Source organism: Phalangium opilio, unplaced genomic scaffold (genome assembly GCF_054372755.1).
Source record: "Phalangium opilio isolate 3A_F unplaced genomic scaffold, DU_Popi_V2 ptg000209l_1, whole genome shotgun sequence".
Taxonomy (NCBI): domain Eukaryota; kingdom Metazoa; phylum Arthropoda; class Arachnida; order Opiliones; family Phalangiidae; genus Phalangium; species Phalangium opilio.
Window position 1 is genome coordinate 4,665,550 of NW_028324217.1, and position 22,504 is coordinate 4,688,053.

Here is a 22,504-nt window from a genome sequence, read left to right on the forward strand (position 1 = left end):
CTTATTGAATGTATTTATTTTCATTATAATATCAAACTTTACATGAAAAAGTTTGGCCAATTATTTCAGCTTAGGTATAAATACAGATTAATGACTGTGACCATTTCGTTATTTCATCGCCTATTCGATCACGAGCAAGCTACTCGACTCGCTCCAGCCTCGAGATAAATGGCATAGTAAATTCCCATTGGGATTTGGGAGCAGCTTTTGTCCGTGAGCGCGTGATGGAGTGGGCTGTTATTTTTCCTAAAACCCTTAATAATAGCAGACGACTCTGGGTGTAGCACCATCGTCCAAAAACTCTAGAGGCCAAGGCACCATATTTTCCGCCTCTTTCCATTAACAAGAACGTATAAACGAAATAGGTAGTCTTTGGAGTTTGGACTTTTTAGATCTTTCCCATGCCCGGCATGCCGGTTACTCGAGCTGACAAAGCCATTTCGTAAGCCTTTGTATTTTCGTAAGCGCTGTCTCAGTCTGTCTGTAGCCGCAGCCGTCAGTTTTAACTTTTTAAGTTGTAACTAAGCCGCTTTTGCTTATTTCTTTTTTCACCGTTGCACAAAAGCACCGTTTTTTTCTAAACGCGCCTTTTATCAAGGACATTTTGCCAAGTGATCAGCTTTGGCAAAAAGCCGATAGGCTTAGGCTCTTTCAAATAGCGTAAGTACAAAAACATTTTTCTGTGGAATCCATCCACGGACCATTATTATTATCGAAAAATAAGTAAAATGGTTAATCATTCCAAGCACTCTAGATTAGCACTTTGTTCGATGATTTTTAGTTAAGAATATTCCAGAAATTTTGGGCCCCGTGATACCAATTTCTCAATAAAAACATCGCGTAAGGCTTAAGCCTAAAAAGTGAAAAGCACGCTTGGATTTAATTAATTTCTTTATCAAATCAGTTTAATTTGCCCATTATTTAGTATATAATTATTGAAAAGTAGGCTTTGTAGACAGCCTTATTATTACGTACGTTTAATTTGTTCTTTTAGTTCTAATATATTTGTTTATTATTGACAAAATAGATGTCTGGTGCGGCAGGCAACGCAACCAGAGAACCACAAACCTCGATAAGCCCACCAAGTAAGAAACGTAAAGTCGAAGTACCTGCTTCTAGCCGTGGTTCTCGTCTAATAAAAAATTCGGTAAGTACAAATACTATTTGTTTTGACCATTGAACAACTTTAGTGTGTGATAATTTGAGTCGGTTATAAGAAGCAGCCAAATTGTAATGCTTAAGCGAAGGGTTTGATATTTTTACAAATTGGTGTACATTTATTTATAATATAGCTGTTACAAGTTAGAGGGTCAGACACTCTTCATTTCACTGTACACCTGAGGTCAATTTGTTAATCTATGATTATCAGGGTTCATACAAACCTGGAAAAATCAGGGAAATAAATAGTTGACAAAAACTTCAGGGAAAATTCAGGGACATTTATAATTTTTAGTAAAATTCAGGGAAATTTATAATTTTTAGTAAAATTCAGGGAAATTTATAATTTTTAGTAAAATTCAGGGAAATTTGCGTCAAACAGGGGCCGAGTAATTAAGCAAAATGTTCGTGAACATACCCTCCATAGGATTAACATTACACTATACTTTGGAGGCTCAGAACTGTGGTTATATTAGAGATACGGGGATGTCCTTTGAGTATGTTATAGTCCAATTTGCCCCCCATCCAACCATACTAAAAACTTGGGGCTACGACAAACAGGGGCCGAGTAATTAAGCAAAATGTTCATAAACATACTCTCCATAGGATTAACATTACACTATACTTTGGAGGCTCATAACTCTGGTTCTGTTAGAGATACGGGGATGTCCTTTGATTATGTAATAGTCCTATTTGCCCCCACCCCTCCTTCGTTAACATTTACTCCATGGAATACTCTATATACGGGGAAAACCTGGAAAATTCAGGGAAGTATATGGGGAAAAACCCTGATGGAAATCTTAGGGAAATTAGTTTTCCAAAGGTTGCAAAAATCAGAGCAAAACGTCAAAGTTTGACCATCGAAGTCTCTTATTTCTTGTGGCAAATTATGATCTACTATGTATATGCCTAATTAGATTGTTTAAATAATTATTCCACTAGCAATCCAGTTAATTGGTTTTAGGCCTATATATTTCCCTAGAACTGCCTTATTATTTTCCCTAAATGTTTTCACATCATCTTAGATTATTTTTTTAAATTCCCATTGTAAGTTCCCCTTCTCATGAATGAGATCTCAAATACCTAAGAATTTTGAATAAAAGAAAAAAAAGACCCTTTTAGCTACGGAAATGAGGGGGAAGACGGCGGGGGAGTGAAGTTGTTCACGTGAGGCATGGCTAGACTTGCTTCTAAGTTCTACCCCTTGTTCTTAACTTCAAGCTGCCGCAAGCAAGCGCACTTAGACAGACAGGAATAGGGTAGTCGCAACGGCCGCTGGGGTGTTTCCCTTTCAGATAAACTATAGACTATTATTAAATATGGACGGGTAGCTTCTGTGGGACGGAATTCCGCGCCACGCTTTTTCTATGCGATGTGAAGTTAGAGCAGCCCAATAAATTGCACAATAGGGACTTGGCAGTACTACGTCATGCAACGTCAGGCTACCTTCCACTAGTGCTAAAAAACATACCAGGAGGAGGGGCTTATATAGCTTTCATTCTGTTAAAAAAACATACCATAATGGCGCTGGGGGCGGAGTTAAGCTCGAATTGCCAAGTCCCTATTAGAATAGTATCGAAAATTTACTGTCCATACTATTTTCAATCCACCTTATTCCCGATGCCTGTGCCGAGGCTTACTTTAACTGCCAAATCTGAATCAAAATGATGCGTCTCTATACTCTGAAGCAGACGATGCATGATTTTGACCCAGGTTTGTTTGTCAGAAAATATTGTCTTAAGCCTTGACACACATATCGGGAATAAGCACCATGGTATTTTGAATTTTTAAGAATGCGGAGATATTTTTGTAATTTTATAGTTTTCACACATGGAGGATTCATACCATTTACACCAGGAGTCCAGGCTACCTGGAGGACAAAAGCAGACTGGTTTTTGTCCTCCATGTAGCCCGGCCTCCTGGTATAAATGGTATGAATTCTCCATGTGTGAAAACTATCTATACTACGTCAATCCTCGCTTTTGTCTTTCCCCACTTGAAACCAAATTTTCACTCAAAAAAATTTCGTAGTTTTCGCGCTTAAAATAGGCCGAAAAAGTCGTCTGCTAACTTGGCAGGCTGGCGCTTACGGCAGTCTATGCGCGTTTAGTCTATGATTAAGCCTACTGCGCCATCGCGAACTTCCCGCCTTCCCGTCAAGGCCACGTCATCAGTCCGTTCCGTGGGTCTTCATCGCCCGCTCCCCTACAGCGCCGTGCTTCTCTGTCTATACTCGGCTTCTATAGTTGTCCCTCGGCATAATATTCGCTCAGTTTATGATATACAAATGTGTCGTCCGCTGTTTTCGTTGCTATGGGAACAAGCTGTTCTAATGTAGCCGCGGATAGTACTAAAAATTGGCCGGAGTCTGACCGTGATAATTTATCATTAGCCCAAGATTCCGAACTTGAAAATACTGTGAGTTCTATAACTTCTATTTCGTTTATTATATAAATCATGACCAAGGCCCGAATTTTTTTAACTATAAAATTTTGTAATCGGTTCGTTTTTATTCTACACCCATTGTTTATCGCGTTTCCTGGTTGTTGACTTCAGATCTGCCAAATCATTGTTAGCCAAGGCTTAAGAGAAATACCTTATTTGTCAACGTAGATACATTTAAATTTGTGAAAAAATTCGGGGATTATTAGTAGATTTGGCCTAGTTTTATGATATTATCCTTATATGGAGTTAGCAATGGTGGTTTTGTTTTACTTTTGATTAAATATATAACTAAATGTAACCCGCTTAGACCATATCTAGTATCTAGAAGTTATCAGTTATTATTTGAAAGTTATTTATACATTTATCTAGATCTAATTATAATATTATAATGCTTTGAGGTTGGTTTTTAGGTAAAAAAGGCCCCGTTTTTAGCATGTTATTGTACATTTTTTGGGTTCTATATTTACCAATGGGTTATTTATGAAAATATATCATGTACAATACTTAGTGGTCTTGTGTTAGGGCTGGGGGTATCAAATCTTTTTGGTATCAAAAGACTTAAGTACTCTATTCTAAATTGGTATCAAGTAGGGTATGGAACAGCCCTATTTTGTGTGAAATTACAGGTTTTTATTCAAGGTTAAAATACAAACTAGTTCACGTCATTTATATTGATGCTGATAGGTGAAATTAGCGTACTTGTTTTGTTGCTTTGCAAAATATAGTTAGAACTAAGTCAATGTACACCCAAAAACAACTGTTTTAAGTTTAGATAGCTTTTGTCCAGGGTTTATACAAACGTGGAAATGTGAGGGAAATAAATTGTGACTAAAATTTCACAAAAAATTCAGGGAAATTTATGATTTATAAATTTTACTTGAGTTCTGGGAAATCAGGGAAATTTTTGAGGCTTGAGCAAGTTTTCCCTGAAAGGGTTGCTACAACTGCTGTAGTTTTTACAACAAAAAACCACTCTTGCAGTTACTAGGTGGTCTCTAACTGGAAATAAGGGAAAAAACCTGGGTATATCAGGGAATTCCGTTTTCCAAAAGTTGTAAGAACCATGTTTAATAATAAACTTTAAAATAAGTCTCAGTTAAATAGAAAATTAGAGAGCCATTTAAAATGATCTTATAACTTAATTAGCATCATTCAAATCTGAATTAATTCTGATTATGCAAGAAACTGTAGATGTTGCAATATTATGAAATGTTATCCTAATAATCTAAAATTTATGGTAAAGGAATAAATTAGTATTTCGCAAAGTTGAAAGTGTAACCTTCCCTAGTAATTAGGGAACCTCCTGAGTTCTACTCCAGGGGTGCAAGGTTACTTGGAGGATTAACACCCTGTGTTACCTCTGACCTTTCCCCGTACTATATAAGCGTCGACTGCTTATGCTATTAAGTCAGTCATTCTCCACTACTAGAATGTAGTAGTATGCTCGAGCATAGGGCGTCTTCGCCCAAGTATTGGACTTCATCATTAATTAGTAATTATTATTATTATTTCTTTAATTGTATTAATGCAAGTCGGCATTATTTATTGTTTAATTAGTTAGTTAATAAAGTATGATTGAATCTAAGGAACCAGTATAGTTTATTCTTAGTTATAGCCAAGGCTTTTATGGCCACGTGCGAATGGCGCGAGTTTATAAATCTCGTAAGCGTGGTTACAAAAGTTACTTTAGATATTATTGGTGTATTAAACTTTGAATTTTATGATATAATTATGTATTTTAGCAATAAATATTATCATAAGTTGATAAGATATAAGTTTATAAGACACTACATATACTTGTTAATGCTAGAGACTGAGAGCTAGTTAAGAGAACCACGCGAGAATTGAGTTTGGCAGTCTGTCTTCATATTTAGTCTGCATTATTTATTAAGCCTTTGACAGCGCCTCACCAGGCGTCTCTCGCTTTACCTAAAATCTATGACCTATACTTCAATCACTTCAAAATTACAAGCTCCAGTTGGTAACCAGTGACAAACTTATGGATGGAACATATCTTATAAGCTTATGATATATTTGCTTTATTTCTAAGGTGTTAGACAGTACAGTCGTAAATATGAGGGACTAGAGTGCATAGCACGTAGTGTTGTATTGACATTTTTACCAGCATAGCACGCGAAGTATTTACCAAGAAATACCTTAAATAATATTTTCATTGATTTTGTGTGTAAGTGTACATACTGAAATACCTGTCTGCTGAAAATACGTTTTGGTATTCTGATATATTAAAAAATGGCTGCCTATATCCCTTTCTGACGTAATTTGATATTAAGAAATGGTTGACACTAAGATAACCTTTTATTATCTTATCAACGGTACATTAGGGAGATTATAACAGCTCAGTTCCTGAGTCAGATGCACTTGTTTAATAGCTTCTCAGTATTTCAATTGCTTAATATAGTTCAACGAATTTCTTTTAAGTTTAATCAAGAAAATGTGAGGTTCAGGATACCGGAGATAGATTCTAGTTCAGGGTTCATACAAATATGGAAAACTAGAAAAGCTTGTTCAAATTGTTCAGTGTTATTGTAGTTTTGTTGCTATATTTGCAAGCCAAAGAGTTAATTTCTTAGAATATTAAGCACAACTTATAGCGTCGTTGTTTGTGAAAACCTCGTAGTGGTAAAGGGTTAAAGTGCAAACAGATTTATGTCGTTTATATTGATGCCGATTCATGAATTAACGTACTTGTTTTGTTACGTGCAAAATACTATTAAAAACCACTGTACACCCAACCCAAAAACAATCGTTTTCAATTTGGATAAATGTATTTTTCATGTATAAAAATCATTGAAAAAAAAAATATTTCGTATGGTTGAAGGAACAGATATTTAATTTTATTAAGTGAAAATGTATTTAAATCTTCAAAGAATTGCGTGTTAGTTTAACAGGGTTTATAAACAAACCTATAATGATGTCAGTGAAATAAATTTTAGACTAAAAATTCAAGGAGAACTCCGGGAAATTTATAATTTTTTAGTGAAATTCATGGAAATTTGTGAGGCTTGTAAAGTATGAAGGGGTAGCTCCAACTATAAATAGCCACTACCGTAGTTATTACTCGACACAAAATATCACTCCAGCAGTTACTAGGTGGACCCTGTACCTGGAAATGTCAGGGAAATCGGTTTTCCAAAAGTTGTATGAACCCTGGCATAGTATGCTTAATTTGGGTAGAGAATTTGAAGTACCAATTGGAGCCGGTTTAGATAAACAGTTTAATATGGTACCAGTAATCAAAATAAGGAATCAGGAAAGTCTTAAAACATTTTTTTTTCCTTGAGTATTGAAGGTTAATGTCAAGGATGTTACTTTGTTCAAGTAGAGGAAGCTTTTAAGATTATTTTTATCGTTATTGAAGTTTTGCTTCGTTTATTCGAGTTGCTTTGAAATGTTGTGCGCCCAAAGTTGGCCCATAGGGTTATGGGTTAATTTTAGTGTTAATGACGAAAATGTTAAGAGTGTCGGTAGTGTGTTCACATGGTTCATACAAACCTGGAGAACCTGGAAATGTCCAGGATATAAATTGTTTGAAAAATAACCTATCCCGTTGTTATTACTCCAAAGAAAGCCACTTCTGCAGTTACTAGGTGGCCTTGCACCTGTAAATATCAGGGAAATTGGTTTTCCAGAATTTGCACGAACCCTGGTTGACCTTTATGAACAAGTGCACATTTTCTCACAAGCTCGGAAGTTTGAAGAAAGTTTAGATAGTTAAATCAATAGTGCTACTAATATTTTAATTCGTATGCCTGTTTGCCCTTTATAACAACGCAACATGCATAATATTATTCAATAATTTACCATGGTAACCAAGGGCGTGTTTAGTACCGCTACTCAATCAACTTAGACTAGAAAGTAAATAGAAAGTAAACTTGTATTATAAGACATGTTCCATAAGTATGACAATACCAATATAAGTTCGTAATGCTACTGAGAGACTTACAGTACTCGAGATAACTAGCTCGAGAAGGAGAACGACAATTAAGCGAGTCAATTGAAGTCCTAACTACACTCGGTGGTGGTTAATTAATTTTGCAGCTAGGACCAAGTTCCATCTAGGTCCTATTTAGTCTGAACTTACTAAGATACCCAAATTTGACAGCAGCGCCTTACTCACCGGGCGTATGTCGCTTTACCCTGAATTATGACCTACCTCATTCAATCACTTCAAAATTTCAAGCTCCAGTTTCTAAGTTACCAGAATTTACAAACTTATCACGCAACATATTTTATGAACTTGCTAGTACTAGTTAAGGTACCCGGTGTTTCCCATGTGTTTTTAAATGACTGGAAACCGAGGATGAATGGCTAGGGCTTCCCAACCTTGAACATCTCAACCAAACCACTTCCTACGAACCCTAATTTCTATTTCTGTATGAAATTAATATCAACGATGCAGTTCAGTTAATGAAATTGTGAATCCCATCAGGGATTTTCTATTTATACTCAATCCGAAATCGTAATGTTAAACTCTATGGAGCTTAACATTATGAGGTGGAAAAGTTTTTGCGAGTTAGACCAAGGGGGTACACTTTTTTCACAGCCTAACTTTACAGCACTAGCAAAGGCTGAAAAGGTATAGTATCTCATTTCTCGTAGTGTATGGTTAACTTGGCCTTTTTTGTATAGTTTTCAAAAAAAAAATATTTTTAAACCACGCGCTAGCACGCGCTGCATTTCAATAAAAGTTCGCGTGATTTTTTTAAAAACTTTTTTCTAAGACTTTGGACATTAATTTCGTAACTAAGCTGTGTTTGAAATTATATTTTATTTTATGATATCTTCGTGGTTTTATGTTCCCAGAGCAATTAAATTATGAAATGAAATGGTCTTTCTTTTTCCACTAATTGCTTAAGGAGGCTGGTCTTTGACGTCGTTCCATTTTTCTTAATTTTTCAGGGTGAAATGGCTGCTCAAAACGGATCAGCCAAGCATGATGGTGAAATTGATGAAAGCCTTTACTCAAGGCAGTTGTAAGTATAAAGATATTGATCTAGGAATATCCCCTACATTAGAAGTTGTAGGTCTGCTTCGGCATTTAGATAATTATAGAAGTTCTAGGACTGAGGCCATGGTCATTAAATTGATTAGACCTTGAACTTGGGTTCAGTAGAAGTTATAGAAAAGCTCTTAGAAATATTTATAATTTGCAATACAAAGTTAAATATAGATTTTCTGTCATACACGTTGGTTTGACAGCAATGCAGTTTATATTTAAGAAAGATTGTCAACGTTATTATTTTGTTGATCACTTTGACATTATGAAACTGATTTGTTTCAAATTACGTTTATCAATAAGAATTCAGGGTTCGTTCAGAACCTGGATAAGTCAGGGATTTAAAGTTTTTTCGTAAAATGTCAGGGATATCGTTTGGTATATCAAACCATGATTTCTTTGAGCAATGCTAAATATGGGCCGGGTGTAATTATGAAGTGGGCTCTGGTAAACACGTTCTTAAAATGGTCGGGGATATTGGCAAAGTTTCGTCAGAGATAAGCTGGAAAAGTCAGGGATATTGGCAAAGTTTCGTCAGGGATAAGCTGGAAAAGTCGGGGATATTGGCAAAGTTTCGTCAGGGCTAAGGTGGAAAATTCGGGGATATTGGCAAAGTTTCGTCAGGGCTAAGGTGGAAAAGTCGGGGATATTGGCAAAGTTTCGTCAGGGCTAAGGTGGAAAAGTAAGGGATATTGGCAAAGTTTCGTCAGGGCTAAGGTGGAAAAGTCGGGGATATTGGCAAAGTTTCGTCAGGGCTAAGGTGGAAAAGTCGGGGATATTGGCAAAGTTTCGTCAGGGCTAAGGTGGAAAAGTCGGGGATATTGGCAAAGTTTCGTCAGGGCTAAGGTGGAAAAGTCGGGGATATTGGCAAAGTTTCGTCAGGGCTAAGGTGGAAAAGTCAGGGATTTTCAGTATAAAAATTTTGTCCGAACCCTTGAGATTTTGGGTAGCTCTTCATTGGGTAATGAGTCGGACTTAAGTAAATTTTAAGTATTCTTCATTCCTGCTTCTCTTAATTAAATATGTTGCCGATTCTGTAAAGGTACGTTCTCGGACATGAAGCCATGCGACGCATGGCCACCTCGGATGTCCTCATCTCGGGAATGAAAGGATTAGGTGTTGAAATTGCTAAAAATGTTATATTGGGAGGTGTCAAATCTGTTACTGTTCATGATACCGAGGTCACGCAATTAGCTGACTTATCTTCACAGGTGCGATTCACTGCTTTGGGTTTTTTATGGTATCAGTGGTGATAATAATGATTTTCAATGTTGCAATAGTTTTACTTGAAAAGTGACGATGTTGGAAAAAACCGAGCTGAGGCTTGTGTTCAACATTTAGCTGAATTGAATAGTTACGTCCAGGTTGTGCATCACACTGGGGAACTCGATGATGACTTTATTAAGAAATTTAGAGTATGTGTTGATTTATAAGGAGTGATTTTAATTGGCTTGTAATTTTCATTAATGTGTTGTTTTACAGGTCATAGTACTAACTGAATCCAGTCTTGATGAACAGCTCAGGATATCGGAGATTACTCACGAAAATGATATTGCTCTTATTGTAGCGTCTACTAAAGGCCTCTTTGGGTATGTTTTTCATGTTTACAACATTAATGGTGTATAATTAACTCATTGTTCTAGCATTAATGTCGCCCTGATTAACTCGGTTGTTCTAGCCTTAATGTCGCCCTGATTAACTCGGTTGTTCTAGCCTTAATGTCGCCCTGATTAACTCGGTTGTTCTAGCCTTAATGTCGCCCTGATTAACTCGGTTGTTCTAGCCTTAATGTCGCCCTGATTAACTCGGTTGTTTTAACCTTAATGTCGCCCTGATTAACTCGGTTGTTTTAGCCTTAATGTCGCCCTGATTAACTCGGTTGTTTTAGCCTTAATGTCGCCCTGATTAACTCGGTTGTTCTAGCCTTAATGTCGCCCTGATTAACTCGGTTGTTCTAGCCTTAATGTCGCCCTGATTAACTCGGTTGTTTTAGCCTTAATGTCGCCCTGATTAACTCGGTTGTTTTAGCCTTAATGTCGCCCTGATTAACTCGGTTGTTCTAGCCTTAATGTCGCCCTGATTAACTCGGTTGTTTTAGCCTTAATGTCGCCCTGATTAACTCGGTTGTTTTAGCCTTAATGTCGCCCTGATTAACTCGGTTGTTCTAGCCTTAATGTCGCCCTGATTAACTCATTGTTCTAGCCTTAATGTCCCCCCTAATTAACTCAATGTTCTAGCCTTAATTATTAAATTTTCTAGCTTTAATATTAAAGTTAATTTGTAATTTTTGTTTAATTCAGGCAAATCTTTTGTGATTTTGGGAAACAATTTGTGATAACCGATGTTAATGGTGAACAAACACTTTCTGCCATGATCTCAAATATATCCAAGGTAGAAACTTCGTCGTTAATCAAAATTAATTGTCATAGTATGATATCAAATATCGTGGTGTTTAACTTGGTAGGGTCCCGAAGGCATTGTCATGTGTCTTGATGAAGGAAGACACGGATTTGAAGATGGTGACTATGTTGCGTTCTCCGAGATTCAAGGCATGACGGAATTAAATAACAGTTCTCCAAAGAAAATCAAAGTTATAGGTAATTTAACGTTAAAATCTTGTTTAGTTAGGTTAGTTTCTGATTTAAACTTAACCGTTTTTTGTCAACATTTAGTTTAGTTTCTGATTTAAACTTAACCGTTTTTTGTCAACATAGTTAGGTTAGTTTCTGATTTAAACTTAACCGTTTTTTGTCAACATTTAGTTTAGTTTCTGATTTAAACTTAACCGTTTTTTGTCAACATAGTTAGGTTAGTTTCTGATTTAAACTTAACCGTTTTTTGTCAACATAGTTAGGTTAGTTTCTGATTTAAACTTAACCGTTTTTTGTCAACATAGTTAGGTTAGTTTCTGATTAAACTTAATTTTTTTTTTTGTCAACAGGACCATTCAGTTTCAGTATTGAATGCGATACTAGCGACTACAACGATTACGTTAGAGGCGGAATTGCCTCGCAAGTTAAAATGCCAAAGACTGTGGAATTCAAATCATTAACCGAGTCTTTGAAAAATCCTGAAGATATGCTTATATCCGATTTTGCTAAGATGGAAAGGCCATTGCAGCTTCATATCGGATTCCAAGCCTTGCATGAATTCCAAAAGCAAAATGGAAGGCTTCCCAAACCATGGAATAAGGTACGTGAGATTAAGGTTTGAATAATTTGTCAGTTGCACTGTTAACTTTGCCATAAGTTAAAAGAATCATATTGGAGCACCAACCTTTTGCATTATTGCCTTAACTGTGGCGATTAGTGCCAGAAAGTGTGCTAACAGTGAAAGGGTTTTTTAATTTCGCAATTTTGCTTAATAGCCGAGTTGATATATTATTAAACCTACAGTTTTACGTATAGAAACGAAGAATATGAATGTTTTTGGTTATTAACGTTGCAGGGCTCCCACCAGGTCCCTAAAAGTCCCTATTTTCCTACAAGGTCCTTAATCTACCCTAAAATTGGTATTCGGTCCTTAAATCACCCTATTTTTATAAACCTCAGAAAAAGTATAAGGGTGACCTGAAAATGTCTTGTCTGAGATTTGACCAGAGCCCCAAATTTGCGGAGCTCGCTTCGCTCGCTCCGGTTATTTATGATTTACTTAATGTTAAATTTAAACGAATTAATTGGCTAATTTTTATAACAATAACAAATCGTGCAAAAATTATTCGACTGGTTTTCATATATGTCCGCCATGTACGTTATTGCAAATGGTCAGAGAAATTTGTTCAAGTTAGTCAGGGAAAACCTGGAAAAGTCAGCTAGGAATTTCATTCCAAAAATTTTGTACGAACCCTGTAAAGGCCCAAATTCTAGTTCAGTGGATTTTTTCAAAAACAGTAAACATGATACGAAAATAGTTACTTCTAATCAAAAAAAACGTTCCTTATACATTAGAGCCAGTCTCAAGTCTTACCTACCGCTCCCTTAGAATAAGAATATAAACAAAAGAAAGTCAGAAATAATATCCTATTTTGTCGAAAAAATAAAAAAGAGTAATAGGTTAATAACTTTTTGTGATATTTTCACAGAATAGATATCATTTTGTTTTACCAGTGGTCCCTTTTTGGTTCCTAATTTTAGAATTTAGGTCCCTATTTTATCGTGAAAAGTCCCTTTTTCCCCTATTTATTTTTGAGATTTTGGTGGGAGCCCTGAGTCGTTGTATAATTCTAACGAATTATTTTTTTTGGTGCAGGATGATGCAACTACTCTAGTGTCCCTTGCCAAAGATGTGAACAAAACCCAAAGCAATCCCGTGGAGGAAATAGATGCGGATCTAATTGAAAAACTAGCATTTGTCGCTGCTGGTGATGTCTGCCCTATGCAAGCTGTAATTGGAGGCATTACTGCTCAAGAACTTATGAAGGTAATCAATAGTAACCCTTGTTAACCTCTATCGATCTAGTCCTGACTGGTATAATTCTTTTGTATTCTATTCTAAAGGCATGCACAGGGAAATTTTCTCCGATTCATCAGTGGTTTTACTTTGATGCTCTTGAATGTCTGCCTGTTGGTGGAGTGTCCGAAGAAGATGCCCAACCGGTAAGAGTCTAAGAGAATATTTCTTTTGAATTTATTAAGTTCATATGAAGTTAAACGTCCTTGTTATTTTTCTTATTTAGACTGGCAGCAGATATGATGGACAAGTATCTGTACTTGGTAAAGGTGTACAGGAGAAGCTTGGACAGTTGAAGTACTTTTTGGTAAGACTTAAAAGTAATTTCTGTTAGTTTTCTTCTCTTATGTGTTTTTATGATAGGTTGGAGCTGGAGCAATTGGGTGTGAATTGCTTAAGAACTTCGCCATGATGGGTATTGGGTGTGGAAGCGACGGAAAGGTCATCTTGACCGATATGGATATCATTGAGAAGTCTAACCTTAATCGGCAATTTCTCTTCAGACCATGGGATGTTGGTGTAAGTTATAAGTTCAGGGTTCATACAAACCTGAAGAATCTGCAACTTTCTGGGAAATTGTGTTTCTTCCAAAAGTTGCACAAACCCTGAAGAACCTGCAATTTTCTGGGAAATTGTGTTTCTTCCAAAAGTTGCATACAAACCTGAAATACCTGCAATTGCCAGGGAAATAGTGTTAAAAAAAAAGTTGCGTACAAACCTGAAATACCTGCAATTGCCAGGGAAATAGTGTTCCCAAAAGTTGCCTACAAACCTGAAATACCTGCAAAAGTTGCATTTCAAAGTTATAACACTTGAATTTCATTTTAGCACCACAAATCTGAAACGGCTGCAGCGACGGTAAAGAAAATGAACCCGGAAGTTAACATAGTCGCCCACCAAAACAGGGTTGGTCCCGAAACGGAGAATATCTATGATGATGACTTCTTTGAGCAGCTTGATGGAGTTGCTAATGCGTTAGACAATGTTGATGCTCGTATTTATATGGATAGACGATGCGTCTATTATAGGTTACCTCTATTAGAATCCGGAACGCTGGGAACAAAGGGAAATGTCCAGGTAGAAGAGTTATGTCCCTTAATGTGTGGAGGATGTGGTACTAAAAATCGAGTGTTTTTTTGTGTGTTTAAGGTTGTAATTCCGCATATGACCGAATCCTACTCATCATCTCAGGATCCGCCAGAAAAATCCATTCCCATTTGCACTCTGAAGAATTTTCCCAATGCCATTGAACACACATTACAGGTAAGACTTTATTGTTTGTACAGGGAAGCTTTGAGTGGGATATAACAGGAATAATACTAATACGTTTAACGCGACAATAATATAAATAGTAATACCTTTATCGTGGCTATTATAAAAATAGTAATACCTTTATCGATGCTATCGTGGAGAATAGTAATACCTTTATCGATGCTATCGTGGAGAATAGTAATACCTTTATCGATGCTATCGTGAGAATAGTAATACCTTTATAGTGGCTATCGTGGAGAATAGTGATACCTTTATCGAGGCTATCGTGGAGAATAGTGATACCTTTATCGAGGCTATCGTGGAGAATAGTGATACCTTTATCGAGGCTATCGTGGAGAATAGTGATACCTTTATCGAGGCTATCGTGGAGAATAGTGATACCTTTATCGAGGCTATTATGGAGAATAGTAATACCTTTATCGAGGCTATTATGGAGAATAGTAATACCTTTATCGAGGCTATTATGGAGAATAGTAATACCTTTATCGAGGCTATCGTGGAGAATAGTAATACCTTTATCGAGGCTATCGTGGAGAATAGTAATACCTTTATCGAGGCTATCGTGGAGAATAGTAATACCTTTATGGTGGCTATCGTGGAGAATAGTAATACCTTTATCGAGGCTATCGTGGAGAATAGTAATACCTTTATCGATGCTATCGTGGAGAATAGTAATACCTTTATCGATGCTATCGTGGAGAATAGTAATACCTTTATCGATGCTATCGTGGAGAATAGTAATACCTTTATCGATGCTATCGTGGAGAATAGTAATACCTTTATCGAGGCTATCGTGGAGAATAGTAATACCTTTATCGAGGCTATCGTGGAGAATAGTAATACCTTTATCGAGGCTATCGTGGAGAATAGTAATGCCTTTATCGAGGCTATCGTGGAGAATAGTAATGCCTTTATCGAGGCTATCGTGGAGAATAGTAATGCCTTTATCGAGGCTATCGTGGAGAATAGTAATGCCTTTATCGAGGCTATCGTGGAGAATAGTAATACTTTTATCGAGGCTATCGTGGAGAATAGTAATACTTTTATCGAGGCTATCGTGGAGAATAGTAATACTTTTATCGAGGCTATCGTGGAGAATAGTAATACCTTTATGGTGGCTATCGTGGAGAATAGTAATACCTTTATCGATGCTATCGTGGAGAATAGTAATACCTTTATCGATGCTATCGTGGAGAATAGTAATACCTTTATAAAAATAGTAGTCCCCTGACGCGGCGACCGTGTATGTCGATACTATTAGAGTTAATGTGGTTGCTAGTCCAAAATAGGCAAATTGTGTACAGTTGAAGATGTATAGATAAAGGGACATGCTTAAGTTTGCTATGTTACGGATTTCCAATTCTCATTTGTGGTTGTGTGTGTTTTGTTTTTTTTCTATCGTTCAGTGGGCAAGGGACGACTTTGAGGGAGTCTTTAGACAATCTGTTGAAAATGCCGTACAGTTTGCCAGGTTTGTATTTAGTTTTCATTCATTGCTCCTAGAAACAAAATTATGAATGAAAATAAATGACAATGTTATTTCCTTCAGTGATCCAAAATTTTTGGAAAGGACGTTGAGATTACCTGGAAATCAACCCGTAAGTGTTAATACTAGAAAAAATTAACATTACTTTTTTTAATTTTCTAATCTGTATATGTCATTTAGTTGGAAATCTTAGAGTCCGTTAAGAAAGCAATTATTGATGAACGACCAGAAAATTTTGAGGATTGCGTTCGATGGGCTCGGCTCAAGTTTGAGGAAGAGTATAGCAATCAAATTAAGCAATTATTGTTTAACTTCCCACCAGAACAAGTAAGATTTCCGAATTTTGATACTTATTAATATAAAACTTGATTTTTATTAATTACAATTTATGTTCAGGTTACATCATCAGGTGCCCCATTTTGGTCTGGACCTAAACGATGCCCTCATCCTATTAAATTTGATCCTAATAATGTAATTTTATTTAATTAGAAGTCGAAGTTATGGTTGAATTGGTTTTTAATTAGTATGGTAATTATTTAGCCTTTGCACTTGGACTACGTCATGGCTGGTGCGAATTTGAAGGCCTTTGTTTACTTCCTTCCTGAAAATAACGACAAAGGAGCAATAGTAGAAATGTTAGAAACAATTGAAGTGCCTGAATTCCAACCCAAGTCCGGTGTCAAGATTGCAGTCACGGAAGCTGAAGCTAACCAAGAATATCAGTGTGGTTAGTCCCCTTATCTTCAAAACTTTTAGCATTGATCCTATTTCAGGATTTAGTGATTATTAAAGACTAAAAGATTAAGCTATTAAAGACTGTAGTACATAGTACAATTACATTGTGGGAGGGTGTGGGTTCTTATCTACAGGGTTCGTACACGACCTGGAAAACCTGGAAAAGTCAGGGAAATTGTAAATGGGCCTAAAAAGTCAGGGAAATTTAAAATGGACCTAAAAAGTCAGGGAAAAATATATTGGAGGGAAAGTATAATGGTGATCAGAAAAATTTTTGTCTGAGATTTGAGCAAAGCCCCAAATTCGCGGAGCTCGTTTCGCTCGCTCAGGTTATTTATGATTTACTTTAAATTAAATTTAAACGAATTAACTGGCTAATTTTTATAAAAATAACTCGTGCAATAATTATTTGAGTGAATATAGATTGGTTTTCATATACGTTCGCCATGTACGTTATTGCAAATGGTCAGGGAAATTTGTGGAATTTAGTCAGGGAAAACCTGGAAAAGTCAGCTAGGAATTTCATTACAAACATTTTGTACGAACCCTGATCTAGTAGGGCCTGATGCATTGTACAATAGCGTTTTTGGTATATTGTGTGCGCGCTATTGCATAGTACCACAACGTTTTCGGAAATCCTTTGTAATTTTGTAAAAACTTTCTCTTACTTGCATTTAATTGCCTATCTTCCATGCAATGCAGATTCCGAGAAAATTGTACAAATTCAAGAAGCGATAATGGAATGTCTGCATAAGCATGGAAAGGATGGTCTGAAAATGCAACCTGTTGAATTTGAAAAGGACGATGATAGCAATCACCATATGGACTATATTGTGGCCGCTTCTAATTTGCGAGCTGAAAACTACGACATCCCTCCAGCCGATAGGCATAAGAGTAAATTGATTGCTGGTAAAATCATTCCCGCAATTGCAACGACGACGTCACTAGTGACTGGTCTCGTGTGCCTGGAACTTTATAAATTGGCTCAGGGACATAAGAAAATTGAACTCTATAAGAATGGATTTGTCAACTTAGCTCTTCCCTTCTTTGGATTTTCGGAACCTATTCCAGCTCCTAAACAGAAGGTAAGATTTAGAACATGTAACTATAAAGATTGGGCCTGAAAACGTCAGGGAAAATCGTAGAAAAAGGTCAGGGAATTAGAATCACAAGTTTTTGCTTGAAAACGTGAATAGTAGCAATTTCAGTGCAACTCTAAAATAATATTGGTGTTTATGCCAGTTGACTCGGGTTCCATTTAAGAAACTACTGATAGTTATTAGGCAGAAATCGTGTTTTTCTCAGAAGCACACCTCAATGAACGTATCACATTCAGTGTGATGCTTTCTATTGTGGTGTTACTCTTATTTCAACTCTTGAATTGACTTTAAATTTGGATGCACCGTTATTCCCCTAACTTACTGCTAAAATAGGCAATTGCCTAGGCTTTTATTGAAATATTTCATTTGTCAGTTTCTAATAGTAATACGTTCACTTTTTCATTAGTATTATGAAACGGAATTCACTTTATGGGATCGTTTTGAAGTAGAGGGTGAACTAACTTTAAGAGAGTTCATTAAATATTTTCAAGTAAGCCCCCAAATCCCGTTTAATATTTGACTAATTTAGTTGGTAATTAAATCTTCAATTAACGTAACAACCTTCATTTATCATAGGAAAAACATGACCTAGAAATTACAATGTTATCACAAGGTGTCTGTATGCTCTTTTCGTTCTTTATGAATGCTGCTAAAAGAGAAGAACGCCTAGAATTAAAGTAACTTAAACTTTTAATTGAAATTTATTAATTTTTAGTACTTAATATTTCTACGTTCGTTGTAGTATGTCTGAGGTTGTGAAGAGAGTATCAAAGAAAAAGCTAGAACCTCATATCAAGGCTCTAGTTTTTGAGCTTTGTTGCAACGATCGTGATGGTGAAGATGTGGAAGTACCTTATGTTCGTTACAAGTTGCCGCAAAACAGTCAATAAATTTCCCCCCTACAACATAATGTAATCTCGCGAATTTTTTAGTCTACAGTCAACTTAATTAATTTACAATTTCTCCTAACATGCGTCTTTAACAATTAACCAACCAAATTCATCAAGTCATAGAAAAACTTTTGTCAGTTTAGGTATCTTTTTTTTTCCAACCCCTCTTCTGCTTCCGAAGCAACATACAAACATACAAATAAACTAACCATTTTAAAGTCCAGTTGTAAACCTCTTTCTGAAAGGTAAGTTACCTTATACAGGGTTCATACAAACCTGGAAAACAGGGAAAACCTGGAAAAATCAGGGAAATAAATATTTGACAAAAACCTCAGGGGAAAACTCAGGGCAATTTAGAATTTTTTTTAAAAATTCAGGGAAATCAGGGAAATTTGCGTCAAACAGGGGCCGAGTAATTAAGCAAAATGTTCATAAACATACCCTCCATAGGATTAACATGACACTATGGCTATGCTTTGGAGGCTCATAACTCTGGTTATATTAGAGATACGGGGATGCAATTTGAGTAAGTTATAGTCCAATTTGCCCCCCATCCAACCATAATAAAAACGTAGGGCTACGACAAACAGGGGCCGAGTAATTGAGCAAAATGGTGACTAACATACCCTCCATAGGATAAACATGACACTATACTTTGGAAGCTCATAACTCTGGTTATATTTGAGATACGGGGGTGTCCTTTGAGTTTGTTATAGTCCTATTTATCCCCCCTCCTTCGTTAACATTTGCTCCATAGGATACTCCATATACGGGAAAAACCTGGAAAACTCAGGGAAGTATATGGGGAAAAACCTGGAAAACTCAGGGAAGTATATGGGGAAAAACCTGGAAAACTCAGGGAAGTATATGGGGGAAAACCTGGAAAACTCAGGGAAGTATATGGGGGAAAACCTGGAAAACTCAGGGAAGTATATGGGGGAAAACCTGGAAAACTCAGGGAAGTATATGGGGGAAAACCTGGAAAACTCAGGGAAGTATATGGGGGAAAACCTGGAAAACTCAGGGAAGTATATGGGGAAAAACCTGGAAAACTCAGGGAAGTATATGGGGAAAAACCTGGAAAACTCAGGGAAATTTGTTTTCCAAAAGTTGTATGAACCCTGTTATATTGCATTGTTTTTCTTCGGTAGGTTTTAATTGTATGTTTTTAATTGATTTCAGATACTGAAGAGATTCATTTTAGTGACCAACTATAATATTAATTTAACCGAGTTTGGTTCAATTTTAATTTAAATTTTGTTGTTAATGTTGCTATTTTGATTTTCTCCCAGGCTAATTTTTTTTTTTGTAGTATTTTATACTGTTTTGTTTTTGGCCATGTTTGAGCTTTGTTAATTATTGTAACCACGAAAAAGCCTGAAAGATGAAAAGTTTTCTATCTGACAGAATAAAATAAAATTTCAAAAGAATTAATTGTTGTTCATTTCTTAATATAAAATTGAGCTCTTAATGAGTTCAATTTGATGCTTCTATCATTTCCATGGTGATGGTGACATGTCTGGGTATTAGCACACGACGTCGGGTCCATTTAAAAGTAATGGAATGCATGGAAATTTTGAAGGTTGGTTTATTAACATAGCTAGCACAAAATTCTCGAGCATTATTAAGTATTGCCAAAAAATTGTGAAGCTGTTCCATTCACACACCTATTTCGTACTCCGGTTTAGATATGTAAGTATATTTAAGCCCATAACGATGTCGTTTGAACAAATTTGACCTTCCTGAAAAGTGTGCATATGCCTATGTGTTAGTAGTAATTCTACTTCATTTGCTTCAAATAGCGTAGTGTTGTTTTACTAAGTAATTACAACCAATATTCATGTTGTACATTATTCTCTAAATGGGTCTGTGCTCGCAATATCTAATGAGGTTGAAATTTAATCCCCGTACCCTTATCTAAAACCCGGGGGCTCAACCGAGATCTACTTTACTCTTGCTCATTGCTACTAACGTATGATCCCACGAGGGATTTGAGGAGGAACTGCGGCGGGAGCTTGCTCGTTGCTTCCTCCCAAAAATGTTTCCCGAAATCGATCGGAATCCCTTCTTTTTTTCACTACTTACTTCCTGCGTTTCAACTACTGCCCGTCTACCCATTTCTGCCCCAGCCTGGTGCGCGCGCGAATTGCCTAGGCCGAGTGCATTGCGATCTCTGAAGAACAGTCAGTAGCCGATGCCGACGACCCTATAACCTTTTTTTATAACAAACCGAGGAAGGAATACCCTTTTACGTAACATCGTTGTCGTGGATAGGGTTTGTGTCGGCGGAGTACAATGCATCGCACATACCGTCAGCAGTATGGACGGAAATTTAACGGGAAACCGTCGGAGTCGCTAACGGCGACACTGATGTTTGGTACGGGATAATTAAAGGACTTCCCTTGGAAATTACCCCGAAATAAGTTAATGTCGTAGTGCCTCCTCGCGACTCGATTATGATTAAAACGACAACCAATCTTGCATTGTTGTTTGCCTTACGAAGAAGCCTTTTTTCAAGCCGGAGTGAAGAAGGTTGCAATGCCCCTGAAAAAACGTAAAGCTTCTTGCTATATTTATCGAACGGATTATCTATCTGTCAAGGTACGTATAGTAAAAGTTCAATACTCTCCGCCTTTTCGTTTTTGTTATGGTTAGTGTGCAACCGTTTCAAGCAAGGCGAAACGAAAAGTGATTCATGAATCTTATTTTTTCAAACGATGTCAATATTGACAAATGCCATGTACAGACATTGAGTGTAACACGATGCAAAGTCAATTTTTCTCGTCTTTTGGTTCATGGAAGGGATTTTACTGAGGCTTATGAAAGTCGATGAGTTGTCTGTGCAAGGTTTATGCACTTAAAATTTAAGTTCATGTTCTTGCGTATTTACTTCGATTATTTCTGGTCGATTAGCAAATGATAAGTACTACGTTTGAGCGTGTTCTTTAGTATTGTGGCTTGCATCGATTTGGTTTCAATCTATGTAGACATGTACTGCAAAAGAGATCAATTCAGCAACTGTATATTGATTGAATCAGAATAAATGAATACAATTTTCTGAAATACTGATCATGAAATACGCTGTTTAAGTTTTTATAAAGCGCAAGGTTGAGCTTGGCTACAGTGTCTTGCCTTAATTCCTTGTTAATTAGCGGCCATTATAGGCTTATATTACACAACAACTGGCAAGCGAAGTAAATCAATGCAGTAATAATAAAATGTAATATAATATAATTAAATCCATATTTTAGTCTGATGTAAGTCTAAGGCCTATCGAGGTTGCTGATGAGACAGTTACGGCATTTTGTTGCTGCAGTTTTGTTCTGACACCCAAATAGACATAAGTTCATGTATTGAGCAATCGCTCTGTCGCGGCTTAAATTTTCTTTGTGCTTGCGTCATTGCGCAGTTTTTGGCCTAATTGACGAATTTGGTTATAAAATTAACACAAGAATGGAATCACTAGAAAGTAATTTTTATTTTAAGTTATTTATCTCATTTATTTGCGTCATTTTATTCTAAAAGTAATCTTTTGGAAAGCAAATTTAAAACGTCTAATTTTCATACTAAAATAGACAATGCGAGATCCAAACGGGTCAAAGTCGAAATTCTTGCCCTAAATTAGTTTTTTGCGACTTCATTAGCGTCGGGGTTTTTGGAAGATTAAGTTGCTTCAATTTTTTTAGTTGTGCGAGTTTGTAATATTAATTAGTGTATTTAGTAAAGTTAACTTTATTTCATTGCATTATACTTTAAATGTAAGTTAGTTTTGAATGTATTTCTTTTCAGGGGTTAAATGTCGTATTGTTTTAATCCATTAGCCGAAATTTGGGCTTTTATCCTTTAAGAGTTATGGTTTATTACTTAGCTAATAAACAATGTTAGACAGACGACATATATCCAGTTTTATTGGTAATATGTCCGCGCGTTATATCTGAAGCCGCATTGTTGA

General features: G+C 36.4%; 2 protein-coding genes across 2 annotated transcripts in view; both read left to right on the forward strand.

The window, feature by feature from the left end:
* The first annotated feature begins 390 nt into the window (after positions 1-390).
* On the forward strand, positions 391-19,982 carry Uba1 (ubiquitin-like activating enzyme 1). The gene is made up of 25 exons (XM_089855281.1): positions 391-660; positions 1,028-1,147; positions 8,524-8,597; positions 9,663-9,831; positions 9,901-10,035; positions 10,103-10,209; positions 10,921-11,011; positions 11,085-11,217; positions 11,562-11,812; positions 12,869-13,039; positions 13,117-13,215; positions 13,296-13,376; positions 13,433-13,588; positions 13,898-14,146; positions 14,219-14,332; positions 15,748-15,812; positions 15,891-15,939; positions 16,008-16,154; positions 16,224-16,298; positions 16,368-16,554; positions 17,265-17,647; positions 18,069-18,152; positions 18,239-18,339; positions 18,405-18,797; positions 19,735-19,982. Exons 2-24 carry the CDS (start codon positions 1,028-1,030, stop codon positions 18,550-18,552), a joined length of 3,189 nt encoding a protein of 1,062 aa, XP_089711407.1. The 5' UTR covers positions 391-660; the 3' UTR covers positions 18,553-18,797; positions 19,735-19,982.
* A 447-nt stretch (positions 19,983-20,429) lies between these two features.
* Positions 20,430-22,504, forward strand: part of LOC149618566 (uncharacterized) — a 93,222-nt gene continuing 91,147 nt past the window's right edge. The window contains exon 1 of the mRNA XM_089855545.1: positions 20,430-21,153. The gene's annotated coding sequence lies outside the window, so the exon portion shown is untranslated. The remainder of the gene's footprint in view (positions 21,154-22,504) is intronic.